We start from the raw sequence: 24,974 nt of genomic DNA on the forward strand, positions 1-24,974 counted from the left end.
AAACTCTGTGGGGTTTGCCTTGGCTAAGGAAAGGGGTTGTATTAATTTAGATTTACTTAATACAAGCCAATCTTTATTCTTAGTGTAGGTGCAGAAGACTAGGCTATAACTCATCCATCTAAACTGAGATTAGGTCAGCATGTGTCAGGTCAGGTAGGTCCAACCCTAAACTCAATCTCTTTACTTAGTCAAGTATTTATTCTCCTCTCTTCTTTTGCAAGGTGGAGTGTGTGTTGTGGAGTGGATCATTGGTATCTTTGATTATTTTTTCTTATGGCCAGGGGAATTTCTCTTTATGCATACATGAAAAATTCTGCGGGGTTCCTATATTTTCTTGATGATTATTACAGAAACTAGGAATTTAAGAACAGCTAGATCATTTCCCCTAAGAATAGGGAATGGTTTAGGTATTGCATCTGGCACAGCTTTCAGCATATGGGATCTGCTGGGGGGTGGGATAGCTCAGTGGTTTGAGTGTTGGCCTGCTAAACCCAGGGTTGTGAGTTCAATCCTTGAGGGGGCCATTTAGGGATTGGGGCAAAAATTGGGGATTGGTCCTGTTTCAAGCAGGGGGTTGGACTAGATGACCTCCTGAGATCCCTTCCAACCCTGATAGTCTATGATTTTTATGGAGCAGCGTTACATTATGCAAACTCCTATAGTGATTGTGCCCCTGCTGGGAAGTTCACAATTACAGCCCGGTAGCACCTAGAGGCCCCACCTGAGACTAAGCCCCATTGGGCTAGTTATTGAGTATATGCAACCGAGAGCTCTCAATGTACTTCATAAGTGTCATCATTCCCATTATACAGATGGGAAATGGGGGCACAAAGCATTGAAATAACTTGCCCTGAGTCACATAGTGAGTTAGTGCCAGAGCTAGGAATAGCAATTCAGATTCCTGAATCATAGTGCAGTGTCCTGTCTTATCCACAGGATGACACTCCTTCACCCTGCTCAACTCTTCCAGATGCCCTCCAGAGTTTTGTCTTGGCTTTCAGCTTGAAGTGCAGCTTTCTTCAGAAGGCTTGGTTTCTTGGAGTTGGCAGTATATTAATGCACAGAATATGGGCTATATTTGCAAAGTCACAATTAAGAATGTAAAGAATGCACTTGAGAATCAGGCCGTGACAAAATTAAGCTCACATTTACAGATTTAACTGCATCTTCTTTACATGGATGCAGTGTGGTACAGCCTTACATACATGATCACATAGCATTTATCCCTCCTCTCTCTAAACCTGACAGAGTTGTAACTTTTTCCAGTCATGTATATTTATGTTTAACTATTTTCACAGAAATGTCCAGCTTATCTTTAGATTTCTTACCTATGTATTTAATCATTACCCATATATCATACAATTTCTTTCTTCCGCTTTAAAATCTGACAGCTGCTTCTGAAGTACAGTTCAGAAGCATAAGGAAGCGAACTATGAAAAGAGCTATATGCCAGCTGCATTTGCAAGTCAAAGAGTTCTGTTACATTTGTTTAGTGTAACGTTACACAATGATGGTTACTATGTATATTTCATACAAGTGAGTGATAGTGTTTGACAGGTAGACCAGAGGTTGTGGAAAAGCTAGATTACTTAGTAGGCAATACAAAGTGATAGTTTTAGAATGCCTGCTACACACAAGGGTTAGAATTGCATGGTCAGCCTCTATTTTGGCATTTCCTATGCTTGAGTACTGAAGCACACAACCTTGGTAGAGCATCCAAGTGATTTACAAGTGTTCAAGAGTACTATAGTGTGGAATTGTGGGGCTAAATGCCACTGAGAGACAAGGTGGGTGTGGTGCTATCTTTTATTGGACCGGCTTTTGGCGGTGGGAGAAACAAGCTTTCAAGCTACACAGAGCTCTGCTTCAGGAAACGTACTCAGTGTCACAGCTAAGTACAAGGTGGAACAAATTGTTTAGCATAAGTAGTTAACACATTTTTGATGATACATACAATACAGGAATAACATTTCACGTTACATGATCATCTGTAGGAGAGAGCTCCTTGAGTGCTGGCTGTGTGTGGAAGCATTTGTTTGATGAGATACACCCCCATGAAGTCTTTATTAATGTTTCTCTATAGATACGAGTCAGACAGGCACTCTTGTCATATGGTGTGTGGAGTGTACCTGTGCTAGGAAGAGTGGTAGGAATTTTACTAACTGTACAGTGGGAAGGGAAAAAATAAGGAGAGGTCGGGAAATTTCAGCAAATTACGACAAATAATTAGTCCTTGGCCATGCCAGTGATGTATCCAGTATGACTAGTTGAAGCTGTTCTACTGTGGATAAATACTTAGAGTCACTGGGGTAGAGAGAGAGAGAATGACTGTGGAGCCTGGTGAGTAGGGCATCCAGCTGGCGGGGTTGGGTGTAAAGCATACAGTGTCCAGTCTCCCGGCTCTAATCACTCAATCTAGAAACAACTGATTTCATGACAGGGGCGCTCAGTCGTGGAGCACTAGCAGAGATAGGCATTTATGTCTATTAGAGGGATGTGGCTTATGACACATACCCGTTACCAGCATATCCTATTTGACTAACTTAGGTGGCTCCCCACCTAATGCACTGGCTCCTATGAACTGAATTCTAAGGTGCTTAGCTCTCCCCCTTCATTGCATGGGGAGCCTAGATGCTTAACTTAGGAAGCCTCTGCTACTCCTGTCCACAAAGCCTAAAAGTAGGGGGGAGGCATTGGCACTGGAACTGTGGTGCCGACCCCCAGGCCGCCCCTTCCCCCTCCTGCACGACCCCATCCCCCACTCACTTCTGTCTGCCCCCTCACCCGCCCTTACGGCCAGTAAAAAGTGATGGAGCCATGACCTCCTGGCCCCTCCCACCGCCCTGTTCTGGCATCCCTGTTTGTGGATTGCAGTGGTGCTCCTGTGATTGTGTAGGCCCCTAAAAGTTGAGCATTGCAAATGCTCAGCATTCTAATGCCCTAACTTTCTTTGAATGAAGCCCCAAGTCATTACTGAAAAAATTTGCAGATTCTAACGACTGGAGGAGCATAAATAATGAAGAGGGTTACTGATGCGGAGTGATCTTGATTGCTTGGTAAGCTGTGTGCAAGCAAATAGTATCCATTTTGACATATTTCCAAGATAGGGGACTATTCTGGTAAGCACCAACTGTGAAAATGACTTGGTGAGCATAATGGATAATCAGCTTAACAGTGTATCTCTATACAGGGTGCTTTTGCTGGCACAGCATTCCTAAGTGACAGTTATGCCATCAAAAGGCAGACTAGACAAGATATTTATTAACCTTGCAGAATTCCTTATGTATGCATAAACTACCTTTAATAACTCCATAACTATTATCCCGAGACACCTACCTCTCTCTTCCCTGAAAAGTTACCAGTTCTTCCCCCAACCTTCTGTGGAAGAAGAAAGGAGAAAAAAATAACTAGAAAAAGTTTGAGTTTAGGTTGGACCCATGTAACCTAATGCATACTAGTTAAGTGACCTAAACTCCGCTATTTTCCTAGTGCAGATGCAGGGCAACATCTTTAACGTATTAGCTGGTCAATTTTTAGCCTCGGCTCCTGTATCTATATTAAGAAAAAAAAAAGTTGGTTTTAGCTCAGTCTGAAGCAAATTCAAACCTTTCCCGAGTTAAGGCAAACCCTAGAGTGTTTTGGAATTATGATAAACCAAATAAAAAAGGTAAATTTTCAAGAAGTGAAAACATCTCTTGTTATATGCAGAGCTCCCAAAGACCCTGTATAGATGCAGATATGCTGGGGGGAAAGCCCTTTGCAAATATAGCTTATTTCTAGGGCTGTCAAACAATTAAAAAATTAATTGCATTGTTAAAAAATAATAGAATACCATTTATTTAAATATTTTAGATGTTTTCTACATTTTCATATGTACAGTACTCACTTTATATTTTTATTACAAATATTTGCACTGTAAAAAACAAAAGAAATAGTGTTTTTCAATTCACCTCATACAAGTACTGTAGTGCAATCTCTTTACCATGAAAGTTGAACTTACAAAGTAGAATTATGTACAAAAAAAACTGCATTGAAAAATAAAATATAAAACTTTAGAGCCTACAAGTCCACTCAGTCCTATTTCAGCCAATCGCTCAGACAGACAAACAAATGTGGTTACAATTTGCAGGAGATAATGCTGCCTGATTCTTGTTTATGTCACCTAAAAATGAGAACAGGTGTTTACATGGCACTATTGTAGCCGGCATCGCAAGATATTTACATGCCAGATGCGCTAAAAATCCATATGTCCCCTCATCGTCAACCACCATTCCAAAGGTCATACTTCCATGCTGATGACAGGTTCTGCTCGATAACAATCCAAAGCAGTTTAGACCGATGCATGTTCATTTTCATCATCTGACTCAAATGCCACCAGCAGAAGGTTGATTTTCCTTTTTTTGGTGGTTCAGGTTCAGTAGTTTCCGCATCGGAGTGTTGCTCTTTTAAGACTTCTGAAAGCATGCTCCATACCTCGTTCCTCTCAGATTTTGGAATGCACTGCAGATTCTTAAACCTTGGGTCGAGTGCTGTAGCTAGCTTTAGAAATCTCACATTGGTACTGTCAAGGTTCCTCCCCCACTCTGAACTCTAGGGTACAGATGTGGGGACCTGCATGAAAACCTCCTAAGCTTACTTTTACCAGCTTAGGTTAAAACTTCCCCAAGGTACAAATTAATTTTATCCTTGGAATATCCACTGCCACCACCAAACTCTAACTGGCTTTACCGAGCAACATAGTTTGGACACGTCTTTCCCCCCAAAATCCTCCCAATCCTTGCACCCCACTTCCTGGGAAAGGTTTGGTAAAAATCCTCACCAATTTGCATAGGTGACCACAGACCCAAACCCTTGGATCTGAGAACAATGAAAAAGCATTCAGTTTTCTTACAAGAAGACTTTTAATAGAAGTAAAGGAATCACCTCTGTAAAATCAGGATGGTAGATACCTTACAGGGTAATTAGATTCAAAACATAGAGAATCCCACTAGGCAAAACCTTAAGTTACAAAAAAGACACACAGACAGAAATAGTCATTCTATTCAGCACAGTTCTTTTCTCAGCCATTTAAAGAAATCATAATCTAACACATACCTAGCTAGATTACTTACTAAAAGTTCTAAGACTCCATTCCTGTTCTACCCCTGGCAAAAGCAGCATACAGACAGACACAGACCCTTTGTTTCTCTCCCTCCTCCCAGCTTTTGAAAGTATCTTGTCTCCTCATTGGTCATTTTGGTCAGGTGCCAGCGAGGTTACCTTTAGCTTCTTAACCCTTTACAGGTGAGAGGAGTTTTCCTCTGGCCAGGAGGGATTTTAAAGGGGTTTACCCTTCCCTTTATGTTTATGACAGGTACCTTCTTTGTGGTTTGTCAAATCTGCAGTGAAAGTGTTCTTAAAACAAACATGTGCTGGTCATCATCTGAGACTGCTGTAACATGAAATATACAGCAGAATGTGGGTAAAACAGAGCCAAAGACATACAGTTCTCCCCCAAGTTGTTCAGTCACAAATTGTCCTCTGGAATGATGGCTGAAGCATGAAGGGGCATACGAATACTTAGCATATCTAGCACATATATACCTTGCAACACCAGCTACAAAAGTGCCACGCAAATGCCTGTTCTCACTTTCAGGTGACATTGTAAAGAAGCAGCAGGCAGCATCTCCTCCTGTAAATGTACACACACTTGTTTGTCTTAGCGATTGGCAGAATAAGTAGTAGGACTGCGTGGAGCTGTAGGCTCTAAAGTTTTACATTGTTACATAATTTGTCTCAAAAACAAAACAGAAAAAGTCTACATTTGTAAATTGCACTTTCCTGGTAAAGAGATTGCACTACAGTACTTGGAGGTGAATTGAAAAATACTATTTTATTCTTACAGTGAAAATTTGTAATAAAAATATATAAAATGAGCACTGTACACATTGTATTGTTTTAATATATTTGAAAATGTAGAAACTCTGAAAATATGTAATAAATTTCAATTAGTATTCTATTAACAGTGCAATTAAATGTTTTAGTCATGATTGAGTTAATTGTGTGAGTTAACTGCAATTAATTGACAGCCCTACTTATTTCATTTGCTGAAGCCATAAATGATACTGTCATGAAACTCTCCTGCTGGAATAAGCTGCATCTCCCTTTCTAGTGTAGGCAAGGCATTCATGTTGGCTTTTATAGAAGATAGGTATTCCAGAACCACTAGATCTATTTTCCCTCTGTAAAACAGTGGTTTAGAAAACGCATCTGGAACAACTTCTCTCCCACTGACTTTTTGGGTACAGCTACACTATGCAAACTTTAGTACTTGTGCATGTTAGGAAGTTCACAGCTGTAATAGTTACAGCAGAGTAGCACATGGAGGCCCCAGCTGCAACTGGGCCCCCTTTTGTTAGTTACTAAAACTAACCAGATTTTAGAGAACTTCATTACAGAGAATGGTTATCCCCATTTTACAAATGGCATCATGTGACCCCCTTTTACAGAGGCACAAAGCATAGAAATGATTCAAGGGAGTTGCAGGGCTGGGAATAACCTAGGACACAGGTAAGCAAGCTATCATAGCACCCTCAAGTGTGGCATAGGTTTTAAATTGAACTATAAATTTCTTCAGATAGGCCTAGTTTTATTTTTAATGTGTTTAAGCACTATTCTGCAAGACCCATGTGACAGCAATGCAAGTTTAATTGTCAAAGAGTGACTCCAGCATCTAAATCCCTATATCACTTGTAAACAGAACTTGGTCTCAGGGGGGGGTCCTGCAATGTGAGTGGAGCAATGCCTACATACCTCCAAAAACATTGGGTCTCTGTGCTTACTTTCCTGGGGGGAAGTGGAGCACTAAACAGAGTGCATATCCTCTGTGTTATGAGACTGTACCACCTTCATTTGAACTTCAAAAGCCCTTATCTGTATTATGTTACAATGTGGTTTACTATGTATTTTTCATAGTAGTCATTGATACCCTTCCTCTTTGACAGGTAGATCTGAGGCTGTGGGAAAAGCTAAATTATTCACCCTCTGATGATAAAAGGGAACAAAGAGTCCAGGGACACTTTAAAGGTTAACAGATTTATTTGGACATAAGCTTGCCTGGGTAAAGAACCCACTTCAGATGCATCTGAAGTAGGTTCTTTACCCAGGCAAACTTATGCCCAACTAGTCTTTAGAAGGTACCACCAGACTGTTTTTTGAAAACAGACTTATCAAAGGGGTAGCTTTGTATTTGTCACCCTATGATGTGGATTTTAGAGGGCCTGCTGTGTCTAAGTGCAAAACTTGCTGGTATAGAGTTCCACATTTCCAGCTGTGAAGTGTTGATTTATGCAGCCTTGATCCAGATTCCAAGTGATTTTGTAGGTGTTCAAGATTACACACATTCCCAAACAGAATAACCAATGTTTTAGGCTGTGACATCTATGCCTTAGAGCCCCTCTAAGGCCTGCCCTGTTTTATGAGATATTCCTGGGATTCCTTTGCCTCATTTTCTCCTGGTCCCTGCCCTAGGATGGAGCAATCCAGGTAGAGTCTGGCCAACCTAGGCTAGAATGGTGGTAGGATTTTTAACTGCACTGTTTGCTTTTTAGAAGTGCAATTCTACCACAGCCATCTGACAGCAACAAAAGTAACTTCTCTGTTGTAAGTTTAACCAGAAACTAAAGCATGTTTACAGCTGTGAGTAGTTGATCTAGAACTACTTAGAAATTTTAAGGCTCTAGATTTGGTTCTATGGTATATAGATGCCTGGGAAGTTTACTCTAAGTGTCTACGCACCAATGCCACGGGTTGCTACTACTGAGAAACAAGGCTGCATGTAGCATGACTAATTGCAGGTACAGATGTCTACTGTAGACCAGGAAACCACCTCTTAGAAAGAGCAGATTAGACCTCCATTTAAATGCAGTGACATTTTATTTTGAAGACAGTGATATTAAACACAAACAAGTAGTATCTGAGCTGAGAAGTGATCTCTATTATAGAAGTCACAACACCTCCAGAAGTTAGAGATGAGGCACACATTGCTTACTAGTACTAGCCATTGGGGTCTTTCCTGCAGACCTGTGCTAGTACACATGGAGTCACAAGGAAGACTGACTGAATCTGTGGAGACAAGGAATTCTGCCTTCTTCCTTAAGAGAAGAAGTTTTATGTTTCTAGGTCACAAGGCCTCCTCAGACTTGGATGCTGTGGCAACTTCAGCTTCCTCAGCCTCATTTTCTTGATTTTGTGGTTCAATGGAATCTGCAGACACCTTACCCGATGGGGTGAAGGGTCCCACAATCCAAGACAGAGGAGTATTCTCCATCATGTATGCCATCAGCTCATCCACATATTCCTGGGCCTTGGTCACCATCTCCTGGCTCTGAGTCAGGAGGCTGCTGGAGAGATCCTGGAAGGAATGGGCAGTGGAGAAAGAATCATGAAGCTCTTCCATGTTGTGATACACCTGTTGCACCTTATCCTGAAAGGTGGTGGGGAGACCTTGAATGCTGGATACTAGCATCTGGCAGGCATCCTGCAGCTGCTGGATAATGCTGCGGGACATAGCCAAAGTCTCAGACTCCATCTGTTGGAGAAGTAGAAGTTTAATTCTAATGTTCAAAAATAAATATCAAACTTGCCACTGCCTCAGGTGGTGTTGGAGCCAATGGTCTTTCTATTAGAACCTTGCAACAAAGTCTGCAATGGGTGTGCCATGCACTCTTTCAGGAGAAATATAAAGCCAAATTCCTCCTTCAAGGGAAGCAGCTTGTGACAATGGAGGTTAACACCAGAGGCAATAAGCCTTGTAAACTGGGTCAGAACAGAGCTAATCCAAGTTATTTAACAGGGGTTTCACCAGTTGCAAGCCTATGATCTACAATATCAGTTTTTAGGCTGTGCTGAGGTTAAAAAAGTAAGAAGCAGTCTCTTTAGATTCATGCTTGGCACAGACCTTGCTGGTGTGATGTCACTTTAGGGATGTCTAAGCAAGGAAGCCACCTATTTCTATTATGCTAATAGATGACTTTTGTAATAAGTCACCCAATTAAGATCAGCTACTTATCCAAAGATAAGCCACTCTGCAAGGTTGGCCAATATTCTGGGCCTTGCAGACCAGAGGGACCCCCCCCATACATACCTCTGGTTTTGCCAAATCTTTGGCCTCACTGCCTTTTGGCTGCTCTCTATTCCAGCTCAGCCATATGTGATGGAACTTCTCTTGGACTTCTTGAAGTTTAACACCTTGCTTAATGTATTCAATCTAGAAATGGATTAAGCATATTGAGAACAGACACTTGCACATCATTTATTCTAGTTCTACTGCTTATGAACTAGCCTTCACTCCACAGAGTGGTATGCTCAATGCATCAAGAGTAGAAGGGTCTAGTTACATAGCACACAACCATGACTGAGGTCTAAGCCTCATTGTACCACATTCTGTGCAGGCAGAATTAGAGGGGTTCCCCACCCTGGAGGGCATCAGCCTAAGAATTAGTTTATTTCCTACCAGTCCCATGGTTTGATGAAGCTGGGAAAGAGCCTCTCTGATGTTTTGACTGGTACGTCTCATCTTGTCTAGGGAATAGCGGTAGGCACGTTGGCGAAGTTTGGTTGACAGGGAACCTAAACGCACGAAGTAACTCCGATGCTCTTGTGGTTGTGCTGAAGACACTTCAGCACCTTCCACAGGTTCAGCAAGTTCAGCTAGAGGGAAGAAAGCTCAGGTTGTTCACCCTCTCAAATTAAGAGATTGGGAAAGGAGTACAAGCCATACTGATCTTCTGTTAAATCTTAAGCCAAACTCCTGTAACAAGGGAGTTTTAGCACCTATCAAGTAACTTCAGCCTTTAAAAAAAGGCCCACCTGTAACTGCTCCACTAAATAAGATTAAGCCAGTTTTTGCTTATTTGGATAAGGAAACTGACTTCTAATGAATAGTCATGCCCATAATTCCTTCCAGTACCACCCTGTCCCCACTTGTAATCCCATAAAATTCAGGCAACATGCCTGCCAACTAAAAGCAGAGACTGCGGGTTAAGATATGAGCATGCTGTAGGATGAGCCTGAATTTGGTGACAGATGCAGGATTGAGGAGAAGCCTAGAGAAGTTTGGCCCAAAGGGAGGATTATCTTAAAAGCTAAAATAAGCTTGTCATTCATGTGTTCTGACCTAGCTCATCATCTGTCATGGGAAGATAGTGATCCAAAAGCTCTTCAGATTTCTCCAGCACTGCTTCCATTCCACTTATGGCCAACTGGCCCATTCTTGATTCCACAACTGTGCTCATGCGGTCAGTTACCATTGATTTGGTGGTCTTCATACCATCCTGTACAGCCTCTTTGGTCAGATCTACCATTCTGATCATTGTCTCTTTGACATCTGTCAGTCTGGAAGATGCCAACTCCTGTGTTTCAGATGTAAGAGAAAGTTCAAGACATTATTGTACAGTAATGCAAAGTGATAATTCCACATTGACCCAGAGATTGAGGTTGGGGGATTACCACCTGCTCTGCCCCATAGGTCAAATCTTCAGGGGGAAGAACTGCATCTTGCTGTTAAACTCCGCACCAGAGTTATGTTTAAACACTAGCTCCTACCTCTTGACTGCTTTTAGTCTTGCGTGTTCCTCTATTGGAGGAAGCATCTCATTATTGGCACCCCTTTCATAAACACTTAATCTTGTAGAGCGAGGGTGGTGAAAGTTACCTTATCAGCAGTCTGTTGAAAGATTGGTAGAGTCTCCTCCACTTTGTCAGGTACTTCAGAAGTACACTCATCTGCTGTCATCACTAGAGAGACATAGTTTCTTAATTGGTCAATTTTGCTACTGTAATATGTACAGAACCTGGCTCACATCTGTAATGAGAGCTTTGGTTCTCCAATATGTTCAGGCAGCAGCAGTTTGGGTTGTAGGTGCTGCACATTTACACACTTGCATGGAATCTAGACCTTCAGGGGGATTTCCTCCCTCTCCCCCAAGAGATGAGCTTTTCTGGTAAAAGTTTTCCATGAAAAGTAGTGTCCCCTTCAATAGTTTAGTTCCAGGTTTCCTCCCATACATCTTAATTCAGTTACTCAATCAAGATTGTTCCAACTAGCATCAGAACACTTTCTCCTCCCATCTATACTTACTGCAGAATTGTTTTCCCCAAGCATGCTAGGCATTACTTTACAGGCTCCCTCTTCTGGTGAGGGATTTATGTTCTTGGTAGAGTGGGAATGGACTATGTGCAAGGATCTCACTCCATAGTCTTACAGCTCTGAAGATTGATCAAAGATTTAACTCATCCCTCTGGAAGGCACCAATAAGTTTTTGCAATGCCTTGGCTGCAATAAATCCAATTAACTGTTCTCATGAAGGAGGCAAGTCAGGGAGTGCCCATTGCTGTTGGCATCAGGCAATAGCTCGAAAAGAAGCTAGTTAAGAATAGTTTAACAGCTGTAATCTGTTTGCAGTGTTGTTGTAGCCATGTTGGTCTAGATATATTAGACAAGGTGGGTGAGGTAATCTTACCAAGAGAAGTTGGTCCAATAAAAGACTACATTTTGAGCCTCTCAAGATACAGAATGAGGATCTCATTTTGCAATTAGGTACCTTTCAAAGGGTGTTGCGCCTTAAAGGGAAAGGGCTGAGCACTAATCTCACCTCCTAGCTACAGTGAAGGTGAGTACAAGTTCAGCAGTAGTAATTAGTGTAAGCAAAGCCCTTCATTATCCTCTAGCAAATGTTAGTTTATATCCACAGGCTACTGTGTTATTCCTATCACCACACCAACCCTGCTGCCAGTCTGTCCTCCAGTACTGCAGGCATACCGATTTTCATTATATCGGTTTTAGAGATGGAAGCTTCCCAATTGGGTGTTGAGATCCTACTGTCAAGGAATTGTACCATACAAACAGAAAGGTCTGCATATGCGCCACTCACCCTGAGGTTCAAGTTTAGTTACAAGTGGCTGTGCACTGCTTACTGCAACGTTGGTTATGGACGTCACTCCCTTCTCTGCCATGTCACAGATGGACCTCACATAGGGATGGCTCTCCTTGGTGGAAGCATACGCAGTGGCAGCCAGATCATAGGCAGAGTTGACTAAAGGTAGACTAGCCACCCTCCTCAAGACATTCTAGAGAGGCAAGGGACAGAACAGTGAGTCAGGGAAGCAATGTTCTAAACTGGGTCTGAACCATTACTTTTTATACCCTTGGACATGTTGCCTCCCCAGTCAAAGGATTGTTTAATGGTGTGAAAGCCTGAAGAGCTAAGAGGCCCAACAGCTGCTTTTGAGAACTGAAACCAGATCACAAGTTTAACTAAAGCAAAAAGAATTTTTAAACATCCTTATAAGCCAAGCTATTTTGCAGCTTCTGGAAGAGCAACTGAATAGATCTCTAGACATGGAGGTGGGCATATGTGAAGCCCGCTACCAGACGCCAGCCAGTTATCTTTTGTATTCACATGTTGAACTAGCAATGCTAAAGAGGAAGCACCTACCTGTTGCTCCTCCTCCCCGTGCTCTGGGGATGCCATATTGGTGTCTTTTCCATTAGAAGTCATGGTATAATCAGATATACCTGAAAAGGGCAAGAAAGAAAGGCCTGAAGTTACAAGTTAACTTCTCCTTAAGAAATTTACAGCATCCTAAAGACAAGAGCAGTGTTCTGCTCTAAAGAAGGAGCAGAAGAAATGGCAGGGCCATTAGCAGATTAACAAAGTAGTAATATTTAGAGGAACATTAGCTCTTTAAAAAAGAAAAAGGAGTACTTGTGGCACCTTAGAGACTAACCAATTTGAGCATGAGCTTTCGTGAGCTACAGCTCACTTCATCGGATGCATACCGATGAAGTGAGCTGTAGCCTCACAAAAGCTCATGCTCAAATAAATTGGTTAGTCTCTAAGGTGCCACAAGTACTCCTTTTCTTTTTGCAAATACAGACTAACACAGCTGTTACTCTGAAACCTGTCATTAGCTCTTTAGTGAGCTAAGTACATATTTCTTGCTTAAAAAAATAAGAGTAGTGACAATTGCAGTTCTACTGCAGCTAAGGAGAAAGGAAGCAGGAGGATTCCTTCTCATGGCATAGAGAGGTTCAAAACAGTCCACTTTCCTGAGTCCATTAAAGGCAGTAAGTATCATTATTAAAGGCCATTTAATAGCTTTAACTGCAGAAAAAAAATTTAAAATTGTGATCCTGTCTCTCACCAGCTAAGGGGCTTAAGGCCAACAAGCATGAAGTTTCCCAGACTCAGCTTCCCAACTGCTGTCCCACCCACAGCTTCTTAATACAGACGCTTACACATCTAAACATTTCTTAGCAGCATAACTGCAAAGCCCTGACCAAGGAATTGTAGAAACAATTTTTAAAAAATGACTAAAATCCTTATTACCAACAAGTCCTACTACTTCAAGGACAAGCACCAAACCAACTCACTTACCTTTCTCAGTACTCCAGACACTGCTTTACTCCATTCACCACCTGGTCAGATTTTATACACTCCTGGTGATGTAATTGTGAGGGGAGGGAGTGAAATACTCAAGACTGACAGTTCAGGGAATCAATGAAAAGAAGGCTTTACTTTCCTGACCAATTGGAGAATGCAAATCCCTTGGGGACTGCAGAGATTGGGCATGAGTTATTCCCCAAATGTAATTCCAATTAACACTCCTGGGTCTTTACTGTCATCCAGCTGAACTCACTTTGCTTCCACAGCCTGCCTAGAAACAGTTGCTAGTTAGGATGGATAACATTTTCAAAAACACCTCTGTGACTTAAAAAGCCATAGACTTTCATGGCCCTTTCCAATGGGAAAGGGGAGAGAAAAGTTTTTAAAAAGAAGTAGAGAAAAGGGTAAAAAATTGAAACAGAACTTTTCATTTTGTTTTGAAAAATCTAACCCCCCCCCCAAATAAAAATATCAGACAAATATAGACCATCTCTGAGGGAAAGGTTGCAGATAGTAATGTGCCTGCTTCTCCTGCATGTTGGCCATAGTTTCAAAGTAAAAACTGGCACACTGTAACGAAGAGTAGCATACTGAAGACTGGTAGTTTTCTCCAGTGGTTAGGATACTAGCCTAGGATTTGGGCTGGGTTCAATTTTATGCTCTACCACAGACTTCCTGCGTGACCTTGTGGAAGTCACTTAGCCTCTCAGTGCCTCAGTTCCCCCTCTGTGCAGCGAGGATAATGTGGCTCCATACTTCATAGCGGTTTTGTGAGGTGCTCAGATACTCTGGCAATCAGGGCTATGTAAATACCTTAGATAGATAGTGAAGCATGTTGTTGGGGAACAAGCATTAGGTAGGGTAACTGGAAGAACTTGCCCCTCTCCTCCTTCAGCCCCCTTTCCAAAAAAAAAAAAAAAGAAAAGAGAAAAGTATACCACATTCTGTTACAGGGAAGGGCGGGAGAAAGGAGTGTTTATCCGTCTGTGACCCCTTCATTGTTCTCCCTCAGGGTTTGAATTGGAAAAAAAAATGGTGGTACTGTCCCAAGCCCTGGCCACAATCCAAGCTCTGCCTATGTGAGATGCTACTTATAGCAGATTGTGCAGATGTACAAAACATGAGCACACATGCTCTGCTGGGTTCCCCTTTGGGCTCGGGTCCCTCTCGGTAAGCTTCAGCTACACCAGTGGGTATGACCAGATTAAGACGGAGGCACAATAGCCACATGCCTGGATCCCAGTCATGTGATTATGTCAATCTCAGCTGCCGTTTACAAATAAATGTTTCTACCTCACATGGCTGCAAAGAAAAGCTTGAGAATATCCACTGAATAGAACTGAGACAGTGATGTCTGCCCATGTCTGCACCCAGCCTCCTGCAGGGGGAGAAGCAGCATCCACCCCAAGAGAAGTAACTCTTTATCCTCCACCCGGCCCTTGCTGTTCCTGGTGTGTGCCCACCCACCTTCCCAGGACTTCAACAGGTAAATGCCAAGCTGGGCTCTGTGGGATTGGTGTCATCTGGTCTTTTAGCCCCAATGGTCAGATTTTGGCCATGGAAGTGTGAAGTTCCCTAATGACATCCACTCTCACCATGAAAATGAGATGCCAGTCCCAGTAGATTATGCACATATGCAATCCTCCCTCTCCTTTCTTGCTTACTTTGATCAGCAGTGAAATGGTTAAAAATCTAGACATGTATACCACCATCACTTGGCATGGGAGTTACCCCTCTTTGATGAATGGGGCAGTTCACACCTCTCTGAGCTCCTGTGTCAGGCTCTCTGCAGGGGCAGGCAAATGCCTGTGCGTCTGGTTTTGCTCTTTTCATGTTTTCAAGGTTTTTCCCATAATCTGTTGTCACATTATATTGATAGAGCTTAGCTCCATTATCACCTGAACACCAGCCACTCCTGATAATGCAAGAAGCAAAGAAATGTAAGTCTGGACGGGACCTCCAATGCATCCTGACTGTTTTGGGATGAGAATGAGGCCGCTTTATCATATAACTTGCAAGACACAAAGTTTTCCAAGTAACTGAATTTGAAACAATTTTACTGTTCATTCTAAACATACGAAGCTGCATTTTTCAAATGTTCTTTCAGACTGCATTTTGTAATGCTTAAGCAAAAGGCCTCTCCACTCCATTGACAGCGTATATGCCTTCAATACAGATAAATATCAAGGAAATTGTAAACATTTGTAAAATGAGCATGATTGCATGAAAATACAATTTCCCATTGGGTTCCCTCTCGCCCACTGTACAGTACAGCCTTGTGACACAAACTACTTCATGGCATTACTTGTGATATTTTGGAGAAGGTGTGAGGTCCTGGTGCAGTTAGTTGGGACAGCAAAAGAGTTACGGATAAACCAGAAGCAACTCAGATTCTTTAGTTTAATTTTGATACCCTACCCAGTGCTGAATCCACCTTAACTTCCACCCTTGTAGTCTTTTTATGTTAGTGCTATCCCCTTCCTTTATGAACATTTACCCCAAATGGGCAACTAGACAGAGATTCTGAGATGCTTCCCTTTAGCTGCCACCTTTCCCACTTGACATTGTCATGCAACATTAAAATATTTGCGGGCGGACTAGGACTGAGCAAATAATGAATTTTTCATTTAAGGGGCTGAACAAAAAACAAAATTAAAAACAGTCGGTTCAAACCAAAACTGATTTTATTTTTCAGTTTCTCCTCATTGAAATGGAATAAATGAACAAATGTGTTTCAAGCCAAACAAAACCATTCATGTGACCCTAAAAGATTATTTTTCAGTTTTTAATTTCATGTAGGTTTTGGGTGCTTTGTACCCCCCTCCCTTTTTTTAAATCTAGCTAAATTTTGAAAAGAAACACCATTTCAAAATGAAAAAAAATAAAGTGTTTCATTCCCAAATGGTCAAAACGAAACTATTTGAAATGAAAAGTCAAAACATTTCATTTTGAAATGAACAAAACAAACTGGTTTGACTTTTTCAATTTCTTTCCCCCATTTTTTACTTGAATTTTCAAATAATTCCTGTGTTCTGAAAAATGCATTTTTTGGCAAATTTATGATTAAAAATATTTTACCCAGCTCTAGTGAGGATTTTTCATCTTGTATCAAATTGAGCTTCTGTTACCTGTACTAAAGAATCCAGGCTCCTTAGCAAACTCATACACCTCTTTAGATGGCCTGGCTACTGGGGTGGAGTGGGGTACAAACCCCCACACTGTGTTAGCCTGGGTTACACTACCATTCCCATGTGGCAGCATTTCACACCCACTGTGCACAGGGGTAAATGACTACACAAGGTGCAAAGCAGTGGAGAAGCAGGCCTGTATTGTGCAAGTGTCCCAGGACATATAGTGAAGATCTATATATTCTTCTGCCTGGTCTGCCCACTCTCTTCCGACCTGCGTTTTGGAGGGCATTAGCAGCCCCACAGAGCCTGATATCACATTAGCTACAGAACAGTGATTCCTACTCAGCCATTCCTCCTGTCCTGCCTGGCTATGTAGGGCAAATCACAATGTTGCCTTTAAAGAGCTTTCTACTTACAAGAGGGGACAACTGGAACTCTAACAGAATTTAAACTACAACAGGGTTAAAAAAAGAACAAGATAAGTTCGTGGAGGATAGGTCCATCACTGGCTATTAGCCAGGATAGGCAGGGATGGTGTCCCTAGCCTGGTTGCCAGAAGCTGGGAATGGGCGACAGGGGATGGATCACTTGATGATTACCTGTTCATTCCCTCTGGGGCACCTGTCATTGGCCGCTGTCAGCAGACAGGACACTGGGCTGGATGGACCTTTGGTCTGATGCAGTAGGGTCGCTCTTATGGTCTTATGTAAAGGACTATGCAATGGCACATTCTGTTTGTGATCTTTTAAAATTCCTAATCTTTGATTAACCTCCCTATTTTAAATTGCTTCTGTTCACCACATGTGTAACCAAACAAAAGTCTTGCTCAAGGGCAGACTTGCTATAGTTCCCTTTCCCCTCCCGCAGCCGGTATTTAAATGATTCTGTGAATTTTGGGAGGCAGATTTCAGCAACAAAGGGACTTTGAAAGAACCTTTATTTATTTACTTCCAGGCTATTCTGAGGCTCAGCTCTAATCTCAGAGCTGGGTTCACAAAGATCAAAGCTTTCATTCGACAAACTTTACAGTTCTACAAATAAATTAGCTCCACAGGGAAGTCGTATCCTGTAACAGCTTCCAAACTTCTGCAGTCTAAATAGTGTCACTTGTCACGCGCGCCTTCTTTCCATATTCTGCAGTTTCTGTGGAGTCTGCTTATATTCTGCCTCTTAAAGCATTGAAGGGTCCCACAAACCAACACAGAGGTGTACTGTACACCACATACTCCAGCAGCTTATTCATATGTTCCTCTTTCTTGGTCACTTTCTCCCATATTTGGGAGAGGATTCGTCTAGACAGATCTTGGAAGGAATCAAGAGTGGAGAATGAAGCACGGAGCACTTCTGTGGTACGGGAAACTTGTAGCATCTTGTCCTGAAAGTTGACGGGAAAGTATTCAATAATGATCAGTAGGATCAGGTAGATGGTCTTCAGGGGTTGGGTAATTGTATGAATCAAGGCAATGATGCAATATTTCAGCAACTGCAAGAAGCAAATTAATATTGTGAAGGTACAATTTTAGAAATATCTCTTGAAATGGGAGACATCTACAACTAAACTATTGTTTGATCCTAAAACTGTTCCCCAATACAGAACCATTGTTCCCACTCTCTTTGATGTTTTCAGTGCCAATCCAGCTCTGTTTGGTATGGTTCCCCCGATCACTGAGGAGCTTCTGTTGAAGCTATATACCAGTGATACTCAGCGCTCAGTGGTGCAGGAGCCATATTAAAGATCAACATTACCCAGTAGTGTGAATTCATTGTTTCATTTACTATAGTACTATATTATATTTACATATATATATATATATATATATATATATATATATATATATAAAACACACAGTAAATAAGTTAATAACTTAGTGGAAATTGATAACTTAATTGGTTAACAACATAGTAAAAGCATCCTGACTGGTTAATAATTAAATCACAGTGTTTTAATATCCCATGCTACAAAGAGCCACAGGAGACACATTAAAGAGACACTTGTGGCTTGTGAGCCTCAGTCTGAGTATCACTGCTATATACTGTCTGGAAGGGGCCGAGAGAAATAAAAAGTCTTGCAATCTTTGACTCTCATAAAGACTGGATTGCTAAAGAAAAAAAACTTATTAGGACAAAGATCAGCAATGAAGCTGCCAAACCTGAAAAAGATAAGTAAAACTGTCTAACTGAAGAAGCTAACTAACACTAATCCTAATGAAGAAGGCACTGGAAATGATACATTCTGACAAAACTGGGTCCATGGACCAGGCGAGGTTCTCGTTCCATCTGCCACCATGGCTGGAAAGAACTATGACAGTTGGTGCTTCACACCACTCGTATGGCACACCCTGCAAACGTTTGGAATCACAAGAGGAGGGTGTAAGGTAATGTTCCAGTGGCATTGGAAGGTTCCACTGATCCTGGCTGTGACACAGGTACATTCAGTGCTTAATTTGTGTCAGGCTTGCCAGAGCTGAGCCCCGGCACCTTTAGGCTTGGCAGTTCATAACCGCAGCACTTCTGGGCTTGCCGTATCAGTTATGAAAGTAAAAAAATTCTTGATCCCCAGCACTTAATTGCTTGAGCCCCAGCACTGTTTTCATTACAAATGAAGCACTGGGTATATCTCAAGAGTGGAAATATGCAGAGGCCACCCAAAGAAGAAGATTAGTTATATTGTGGTCCTGCCCAGAACATCTCTGGGATAAGGATGAAGAGAAAAGAAGAACTTTGTTACTACCAGGTAACTAGTTTGAAGAGCCTCCCAGATGCTTTGGCCAGCATTCCTCACCTTGCTCTGGGAATGCTGGTAAGCACATTGCTGGAATTTGGTCATCATGGAGCCCAGACACAGTAGGTAACTGTCATAATCTTGCTGCTGCTGACCAGAAGCCATTCCATGCCCTTCTACAAAAGCTGTAGGTTTAACTGAAAGAGACAAGAGAATAAGGTTATACTGACAAATGAAAGGCGATGATGCCAGAATGGACCACAGCTTCCCCAAATCTTCATTTGAAAGCCTGACTTACAGATTCATAGATTATAAAGCCAGAAAGGCCCACTGTGGTCATCTAGTCTGACCTCCTGTATAACACAGGCTATAGAACTTCCACACACCAATTCCTAGAGCAGAGCTCTTAGAAAACCTTTGCAGCACATGTACCCTAGATACTAAGGGTCAGATTTTCAAAAGTATTTAGGAACCCAGAAGGATAAATAGGTACCTGGTGGGATTTTCAAAAAATTCCTAAGCACATAATTCCCACCAATAGAGATAGGCACCCTGGCATTTTGCACATCTCACTAGATCCCTGTCTGCATCTTTAGGTGCCTCAATACCTTTAAAAATCTGGCCCTTTGGCAACAGCACTACTATTACCACTATTCACCACCAATCGAGTGATGGAATTGTTTTAATGAGAAATTGGGTAAACTACTATTGCTGTTATTTGTATTATGGCAGCACCTGGAGTCCCCAACTGACTCAGGTCTTGTTGTGCTAGGCACTGTACATACACGTAGCAGAAGACAGTCTCTTCCCCTAAGAATTTATAATCTAAACAGACAATGTGTGGAAGAAAAGATTATCCCTATTTTACAAACGGGGAACTGAAGTACAAAGAACTGAAATGACTAGTCTGAGGCCCTACAGGAATTTGCGGCAGAGCTGGGAATGAAACCCAGATCCAGTGTGTGTAACCACTTTTCCTCTGAAATTAGCCAGTGCTTTTCTAGAAAGGTCAGTGGTTCTTAAAGTATCTCCTCCCCATTTACTACCATTTACCCTTTGGTAAGGAACATAACCATTGAACACACACTTGTATTTCCCCAATCCGTGAAGCATTAACACCCCCCAAGTGACAGCATTTGCGCCAGGATGTAAACACACTCAGCACCAGTCATAGGTTTATGGCTTGGGATCTTGCTGTCCCAGATGTCTGCATTTTACTGAGCAATCATCAGCAGAACAAATGTTACATAACAGCTTAACACATGTCATCGCAGCTGAGGTCAAGTCTCACTTCACAAGGTGCCTGGGGACATATTTTAAACTCACTCTCTTCTGTCAGTCTGATATTTGTCTTCCTTTTACACCACAGGGAGGTGAATGGATGAAAGCAAGGTCTAGAATGAAGGAGTAGCTCATGGCTTAAAGCTAGTTCAAGTGGGAATCCTGTTAATTATTCGGTCTTATCAATGCAAGGGGTCCTTTATCCATTTACTGGCTTGTTATTATATCAGCCAACTCCAAAGAGAAGGTAAGTCCAAGATAATGAAAAGAGCAGCACATTGGGATGCCCCCATTTTATTTTGGAGCTATGGCAAAAATATTGACACCAGGACTGGAATTTTCAAAAGAACCTATGAGATGTAGGTACTCAGCTTTTACTGGAAATCAGAAGAAGCTGAAAACCGAACTCCCTTAGGCTCTTTTGAAATTCCCATCGCAAGTGTGACCCAGACAAGTTCTTACCCACTTCACCAGCCATGGGGAGGCAGGGATGTGCTCGTTCTTCAGCTGTCTCCAGCACAGCTTACATTTTGTTCTTGCCCATATGACTACAGCTGATCAGGAATTTTTCAGCGGAATGTTTTTATATTGGAAAATACAGATTCATCAAAACCAAAACTATTCACAGAAGTGTAGTGATTTGGATGCAACTTTCATCGTGAAGGCTTCTCAGCCTCAGGATGGAATTGACAGAACCCCATCCCAAAACAGCCAATAGCCTGGTAGCTAGGGCACTAATTGGGATGTGGGGACCCCAGGTTCAGCTCCCTGCTCCAAATCAGGCAGGGCAGAAACTACGGCACTAGTCTGGGTCTCCCACATGCCAGACTAGTGCCGTAATTACCAGGCTATTTTGGGGTGGGAGTCACTTGTGTTTTTTAATGAAAATGTTTGAAAGGTCTCATTTTCATTCCATTGTGGAACAAAAACGCATTTCAAATCCTCCAGTTTTGATGTCAATCAGAATTCTTGTTTTTCAGCCAGTCCTACATACTTTTCATCCCATGACTGTATCCATACCATTAATCACTGCTGATTTGGGGGTCTCCATATTGGTCTGGATGGCCTCTTTGGTCAGGCCGACCACTCCTATTATTGTCTTGGTCACTGCATCATTTTCACCCATCACTTTGGAAAACCTCATGAAGTCCTTTGCATCTGAAACAACCTGAAAATAAAATAGAGGAAAGTTGGATTTATACTTTAAAAAAAAAAAAAAAAGCTCTTGGGCAAAGTTTTCAGAGTCGGGTGCCCAAAGCTAGGCTGCTAAATTCATAATGAGATATATAATAAGGTGGGGGTAAATTTTCAAAACTTCTGAACAACTGCAGGTCCATTTTTTAATGCTTTGACCTAAGATCTCATTTCAAAATAAGGTAGATATCAATTGATGAAGGGACATCACCTTCTGCTTGTTGTGAGCTTTAATCTTCCATACAGTAGACACTTCAGCATAATGTTGTCCTGGAACATCTATGAAATGGGGCTTGTGTCATCCAATTTTATCTGCCCTTTCCTAGTTTGCGGTCATCAGAAAATGTGTGTTTGTCCACTGCCCCAATATTTCCTCCAGTGTTTGAATTGAAACTGCATGGACTGCCTGTTATAGTCTAGTGAAATCCACAATAACCCATTTTTTGATCAAATACATTCTTGCAAAATAGGCTACAACTATCCACACCTCTCCAGCAAGGCATTCAGCTGCCACCACTGCTCTAGTCACTCTTGCTAATAGATCGGATCAGAGCCTTCCCCTTTAAAGAGTCTCTAGTTGAATAAAAGATAATTACCTGATCAGCGTTTTGACAAAGTATCGGCAGCTTCTCCTCCACTGACTCTAGACCCTTGCAGTTTACTGTTGCAGCTATAGAGAGGTAAATTGAATTAGTTTCTTGACTCTCTTTCAGTGTGAGCAGGAACAGACTGGCTTATGTTTATATATCATAGTTCTCAGATCAGCCACATCACAAGTGGAGACAGAGGCCAATTTTCCAGATGGTTTTAGGCACAGAAGTTGCTGAGAAATTGCACACCACCTACGTATGACAGTCAGGACTGAATGAGGAATTTCCCACTAAATTTTTATTTTGAGTTACACTTTCCCTTCCCATTGAGAAAAGCTTCTCTGTCTCAGTTTACTCACATTGATGTTCCAGGGTATTCAGAACTGGCTGTGCACTGCTGACCACAACTTCATTAATGGTCTTCACTCCTTTCTCTGTCCCAGTACATATAAATTTGATGTACGGGTGTCTCTTTTTGATGGAAGTATATTTAGTGGAAACCAAGTGACAGACATTGCTTACGAAGGGTAGGCCACTAGGTTTCTTCAAGACATTACACTGAGGCAAAACAGAAAAAGTCACATCAGCAAAGATTCACTGGTAGGGTGAGAAGCAAACGCAAAACTCCCATTGATCTATCTGGCTTTCCAAAGGATTAGGACCAGTGCAGAGCTAGTTTAAATGGAAGCACTTCATTGAAGTCAATGGAGCTACACCAGGTACAGTGGTTGTAGATCTGGAGTTGTAGAGGAAATGAAATCCTACTGTTTGCTCAAAGAAAATCAGAGTCCATGGTCTGCGTTAATACATCTATTTAAACTAGGTAAGTTGAAAAGTCTAATAAAATCAAACATCTAGTCCTACTTCACATTTCTGAGCAATAAGTACTGGAGGTCCATACATTGAGAAGACATTGGGCTTTGGCGGTAGAGGAGGAGAGTTTACAGCAATTTGAGTCCAGGTACAACTTCTACTAGTTCTGTCTTTGAACTCTTTAAATAGAAAATTAGGATGAAACAAAATCAAAAGATTCTTTTACCCCTTGCCCTTTAAGGAGGGGGTGGAATACTTAGTTATGACTGTTTCTAGTCTTAGTCTAGACTGTTTCTCATCTAATCTAGTGTGACTAATTTAGTAACTAAAAGGAGATGTCATTTCGTTTGCTATGTACTGCACCTTCAAAATCCACCCCTTCTTGCTCACTTTGGGGGCTCTTGTGAGACAGCTGCTATTTTGTTTTTCAGTTCAGATGCAGTTTTATGCCAATATTACATCACACCAGTAACATAAAACTGGTGTACAGGCCCTTTATACATGTTCTTTGTTGTTTTCCTTAATCAAAAATCAAAGTCAGCTAGACTAAAAACAAACATTGTTTTGGTCGTTGTGCATGGAAAAACATAACAGAAGAAATCACTGAACAGTGGAATGGCTATTTAGAATAGACTTCCAGAAACCACCTTTGAATTAGCTGGACTTCCAGAAACCACCTTTGAATTTGCTGAACAATTGTCAGATACAAATTTTGCTGTGTCAGTGTTGGCCTTGGCATATGACACCAGTGTGGATGAGAAGGGCTGGAAAAAACAAGTCCTGATACTACTTATAAACCTAATGTGATACCCTCAGCTGGTATAAATCAGCACACCTCCAAAGATAGACAAGCCAATTTACACTAGCTTAGGACCTGGTCCACTATCTTTCTTGGCACAGAATGGAGAATTTAGTATTCACATTCATTCAGTTCTGGACTCATTTCAACAGTCACTAGGCACATTTCTTGACACTTTTGTGTAGGCCTGAATTACCTGTTGGCTGGTGCTTAATAGTGCAAACCAGTATCCTGCCTGCTGAACCCCATATTCCTACAGCATGTACCCACCTGCTTCTTCTGTTCCCAGTTCTCTGAGGAAGCAATGTCTAGTTTGGTCATCTTAGAGGACATGGTGCAGTCAGTTATAACTGAAAGCCAACAGAGAGACGTAACAGTGTTAAATTAACAGTGTTAAGTTAAGTTTAATGGAAACCTCAGATAACACACAAGGATGGAGAATCTCACAGACTGATCAAAGCCTAAACTACATATGGGGCCAAATCCTGATCTCAATTTCAACCCTGACAATCTGGACTAACTCCATTAAAGTCAATGCCCCGTGTTCTCTCTCTCTCTGTCTGTCTGTCTGTCATACACATACATAGTAAAACTCTCTTTCTATGTGTAAGTTGCTCTGAGGGAATGTGAAAAACCTATTACGTGCTTGATCCTGACCAGTGCATGTGGGGGAATGCTGTGCATGTGAGCACAAGCTAAAAGATGATGAGAAGGACAGGGAATGCAAGGGAATCTGATCCTGCCTTAATGAAAGCACTGCTGCATAGCCACTGACTTTCTCCTCTTCCTAAGTAGGAGTAACTCAAAGAGGGGATCAGAGTAACAGCCGTGTTAGTCTGTATTCGCAAAAAGAAAAGGAGTACTTGTGGCACCTTAGAGACTAACCAATTTATTTGAGCATGAGCTTTCGTGAGCATCCGATGAAGTGAGCTGTAGCTCACGAAAGCTCATGCTCAAATAAATTGGTTAGTCTCTAAGGTGCCACAAGTACTCCTTTTCTTTTTTCAAAGAGGGGAG

General features: G+C 41.7%; 2 protein-coding genes across 2 annotated transcripts; both read right to left on the minus strand.

Annotated features, from left to right (window-relative positions):
* Positions 1 to 8,161: 8,161 nt before the first annotated feature.
* LOC140908040 (perilipin-3-like) lies at positions 8,162 to 12,539 on the minus strand. The gene is made up of 7 exons (XM_078851979.1): positions 12,477 to 12,539; positions 11,913 to 12,108; positions 10,676 to 10,776; positions 10,157 to 10,391; positions 9,494 to 9,690; positions 9,125 to 9,247; positions 8,162 to 8,569 (listed from the first exon to the last, which is right to left on the minus strand). The coding sequence occupies exons 1-7, from the start codon at positions 12,537 to 12,539 to the stop codon at positions 8,162 to 8,164; spliced, it is 1,323 nt and encodes a 440-aa protein (XP_078708105.1).
* Positions 12,540 to 17,714: 5,175 nt separating this feature from the next.
* LOC140906265 (perilipin-3) lies at positions 17,715 to 24,290 on the minus strand. Its single transcript, XM_073329893.2, has 6 exons — positions 24,228 to 24,290; positions 22,705 to 22,903; positions 22,352 to 22,425; positions 21,582 to 21,729; positions 19,341 to 19,477; positions 17,715 to 18,041 (listed from the first exon to the last, which is right to left on the minus strand). Exons 1-6 carry the CDS (start codon positions 24,288 to 24,290, stop codon positions 17,715 to 17,717), a joined length of 948 nt encoding a protein of 315 aa, XP_073185994.2.
* Positions 24,291 to 24,974: the final 684 nt, after the last annotated feature.

This window comes from Lepidochelys kempii, chromosome 1 (assembly GCF_965140285.1).
Source record: "Lepidochelys kempii isolate rLepKem1 chromosome 1, rLepKem1.hap1, whole genome shotgun sequence".
NCBI classification, from domain to species: domain Eukaryota; kingdom Metazoa; phylum Chordata; order Testudines; family Cheloniidae; genus Lepidochelys; species Lepidochelys kempii.

Bases quoted from the DNA above. Each gene is read 5' to 3' on its own strand.
- LOC140908040 (XM_078851979.1), bottom strand. From the start codon at position 12,539: ATGACTTCTAATGGAAAAGACACCAATATGGCATCCCCAGAGCACGGG. The intron at 9,248-9,493 runs GTAGGAAATAAA...ATCCATTTCTAG, and splicing joins TTCATCAAACCATGGGACTG to ATTGAATACATTAAGCAAGG. The intron at 8,570-9,124 runs GTATGTATGGGG...CTTCTCCAACAG, and splicing joins AAGATTTGGCAAAACCAGAG to ATGGAGTCTGAGACTTTGGC.
- LOC140906265 (XM_073329893.2), bottom strand. From the start codon at position 24,290: ATGTCCTCTAAGATGACCAAACTAGACATTGCTTCCTCAGAGAACTGG. The intron at 21,730-22,351 runs GTAATTATCTTT...TTTTATTTTCAG, and splicing joins TTTGTCAAAACGCTGATCAG to GTTGTTTCAGATGCAAAGGA. The intron at 18,042-19,340 runs GTGAGGAATGCT...TGCTTCTTGCAG, and splicing joins ACCAGCATTCCCAGAGCAAG to TTGCTGAAATATTGCATCAT.